The sequence below is a fragment of the Myotis lucifugus genome, unplaced genomic scaffold (genome assembly GCF_000147115.1).
Source record: "Myotis lucifugus unplaced genomic scaffold, Myoluc2.0 scaffold_704, whole genome shotgun sequence".
NCBI lineage: Eukaryota > Metazoa > Chordata > Mammalia > Chiroptera > Vespertilionidae > Myotis > Myotis lucifugus.
The window spans coordinates 16,647-19,563 of record NW_005871752.1 but is presented as its reverse complement, the minus strand read 5'-3'; the positions used below and the strand labels follow the sequence as shown (position 1 = coordinate 19,563).

Genomic DNA, 2,917 nt, shown 5'->3' with positions numbered 1-2,917 from the left:
GGAGGGGGGGACCCTTGGCCCGGGGAGCTTTCCGGCCCCGGGCCAACCAAATTGCTGGGCACAGGAGGGCTCCTTGCTGGCGGGGGCGGAACCAAGGGCTGGCGCCAGGGGGGGTCCCGGCTGGCCCCCCCCCGGGGAAAGGAAAGCTTTCTTCAGGGGCGCGGTGCTCCCGGCCCCCAGGAAGACCCTGCTGCCCTTCAAGGGGAGCTCAGGGGCTCCTTTCCCGGGAGGCTTCCCCTTCTTCCCGAGCAAGCTGGCAAACCATGGTTCCCCGCCAGGCTTCAACCGCTAGCCCGGGCAGGTTGTAGCCAGGGCTCCAGTGCAGACAAGTCTGACAAAGTCCCTGGGCCTGAGCACTGCTCTCCCCCGATCACCCTCAGAAGAAGGCCCTGGGGGGCTGTGGGGGTTGGGACGGGGGGGGATTCGCTGTGAGGGGCAGGTCTCTTCCCCCAGGTCCCCGTGTGACTTGCATTGCACCCCCACACGGCTTCGCTTCCCCAGCCTGAGCCAAGGGAGCCGGGCTGCCCTTCTGTCCCAGGGGCCAGCGGCTCCCGAGCAAAGCCCGGCCCAGCCCCGCCCCCGTGCACGGACTCACCCTGTGTGAGCACCTCCTCTTCTCTGCAGGTTGAAGCGCCTGTGTTGGCCGGACGTCCCCAACCCTGCGGAGAGCAGCCTGGCCGCGTGGCGAGGCGGGGACCTCAAGGTGAGCACGTGCCTGCCCGGAGCCCCTGCGGGGCCGGCGGTGGGCGCAGGGGCCGGGCTGGCGGGGCTCCTGCGGGTTCCGGGCTGGGAAAGGTGTCCTCACACTAAGGCAGCGGGTGCCAGCGAGTGGCTCACACGCAGAAACCTCCTTTCTCATACGCTTTAACCTGAAAACCGTCTGGAAATGTCAAGGCTGAATTTCTTCAGTGAAAATAAGCCCATCAGATAGAACCTCCAAATCCTTACCATTGAAAGCTTCTTTCCGGCAGTTCTTGGTGCAGGAGGTTTAATATTAGCCTCTGCTTCAACTCGGAAGTCTCAGTTGAGCATGGCATTTAACTGTGGACATTGCAGAAATCACTTTTACTGAGTTATTTTAGTTATTGTTTGGATTTCTGTCTTCTCCCTCCTCTAGCATGACCTGTTTGTTTTCCTACTTATTAAAAGTCACGGGACAGTAAGTGAGCTCACAGGCAGTGCTGCCCGGCACCTAAATGCTTCCTGAAGGATCTGTAGGTCTGGCCTCTATGGCAGCACTTACCTGTCTCTCGCTGCCTGGCAGGTGCCGGGCGGGGGGCGGGGCCTGGGGCAGGGGCGGGGCCTGGCCATGCACAGATGACGGGATGACATCGTCCTGCCAGGAGCCACCTTGAGTTTCGGGTGACGTGGGACAAGCCGTTGACTTTGTGATCATGGTTTTCCATATGAAAGCGTTCGGTCATGCTCTCCTCGGAGCTGGGTGTGCAGAGGATTGTGGGAAATAGCCTCCAAGTGCCTAGAAGGAGAAGTTGTTGGAAGGCAGTGTGTTCCTTCTCAGGAAAGGGGCCAGGCTGTTACGGAGGGGCACGCGGGGGTGAGGGGCCTCCACGCTGGCTTGGGCATGGGGTGTCCCTGCCCAGGGAGCCTGGTTACTCCTCTTTAGCCCCCAGATGACCCCTGGGGGTCCCTTCTCTCTTCCAGGATAAGCTGCACCTGAGGGAGGTCGATGATGCCGGGAGCACAGAGGACAGGATTCTCAAGCCCTGGGCTGCCCCCAGCGACCTCATTGACAAGTTGGCGGTGAACTTTGACAATTTCCTGGAAGAGGATTCCGCAGAGGAGGCAGAAAAGGGCCAGGAAAACATCCTGGGAGGGGACAAGAACGAGTACGTGATCTCCCCTTTCAGGCCTTACTGTCTCCTGGAGCCGCTCACTGCAGCCGAGGCCCCGCCCACTGCAGCCGAGGCCCCACCCACTGCTGCCAAGGCCCCACCCACTGCTGCCGAGGCTCTGCCCACTGCTGCCGAGGCCCCACCCACTGCAGCTGAGGCCCCGCCCACTGCAGCCAAGGCCCCTCCCACTGCAGCCGAGGCCCCGCCCACTGCAGCCGAGGCCCCTCCCACAGCATCCAAGGCTTCTCCCACTGCAGCCAAGGTCCCGCCCATGGCAGCTGAAGTCCCTCCCACTGTGGCTGAGGTCCCGCCCATGGCAGCCAAGGCTCCTCCCACTTCATCCCAGGCTCCGCTCACTGCAGTCGAGGCTCTGCCCACTGCTGCCGAGGCCCCACCCACTGCAGCTGAGGCCCCTCCCACTTCACCTGGGGGCCCGCCTACTTCAGCTGAAGTCCCTCCCACTGTGACTGGGGTCCCGCCCATGGCAGCCAAGGCTCCTCCCACTTCACCCAAGGCTCCGCCCACTGTGGCCGAGGTTCCGCCCAGAGAGCCCCAGTGCCTGCGCTCTGGCAGCTGGGAGGGCGCCTGCCCAGAAGCTGAGGAGCGACTTCTCCCTTCTGCCCAGCGCCCAGGGCCCGCCAGCCCCTGCGAGGAGGGGGCGCTCAACCCGTACCTGAAGAACTCGGTGACCACCAGGGAGTTTCTCGTGTCCGAGGAACGTCCAGACCGAACCAAGAGAGTCATCTAGAGGCCGCACCCGGCGACCCTCTGCGCCAGGCGACCTGCAGGGCGGCGTCCCAGCTGCATCTTCACATCCATCTGCTCAGTCTCGCCTGCCGACCCCCAGAGGGAGAAGGGGTGCGGAAGCCCAGCACTTGGTCCAGGAAAAGCCCTGTCGTTCCTTTTGCTCCGATAAGAAGCTCCTGCGGAGGCCGGGACAGCCCGGCTTGGAGGACGGGGCCCAGTGAGCTGTGTCTGGGCCTATTCTGGGGACGGTCAGGGTCACGGACATGGGGGCCACTTCTCGGTGATCACAGGCACGTTTTACTCGTGGCCAGGGGCAG

General features: G+C 63.5%; 1 protein-coding gene across 1 annotated transcript in view; it reads left to right on the top strand.

The window, feature by feature from the left end:
* Positions 1 to 2,794, top strand: part of IL31RA (interleukin 31 receptor A) — a 22,944-nt gene extending 20,150 nt beyond the window's left edge. The window contains exons 12-13 of the mRNA XM_023746600.1: positions 625 to 703; positions 1,663 to 2,794. Coding sequence (XP_023602368.1) covers positions 625 to 703; positions 1,663 to 2,601 — 1,018 coding nt within the window. The 3' untranslated portion in view covers positions 2,602 to 2,794. The remainder of the gene's footprint in view (positions 1 to 624; positions 704 to 1,662) is intronic.
* Positions 2,795 to 2,917: the final 123 nt, after the last annotated feature.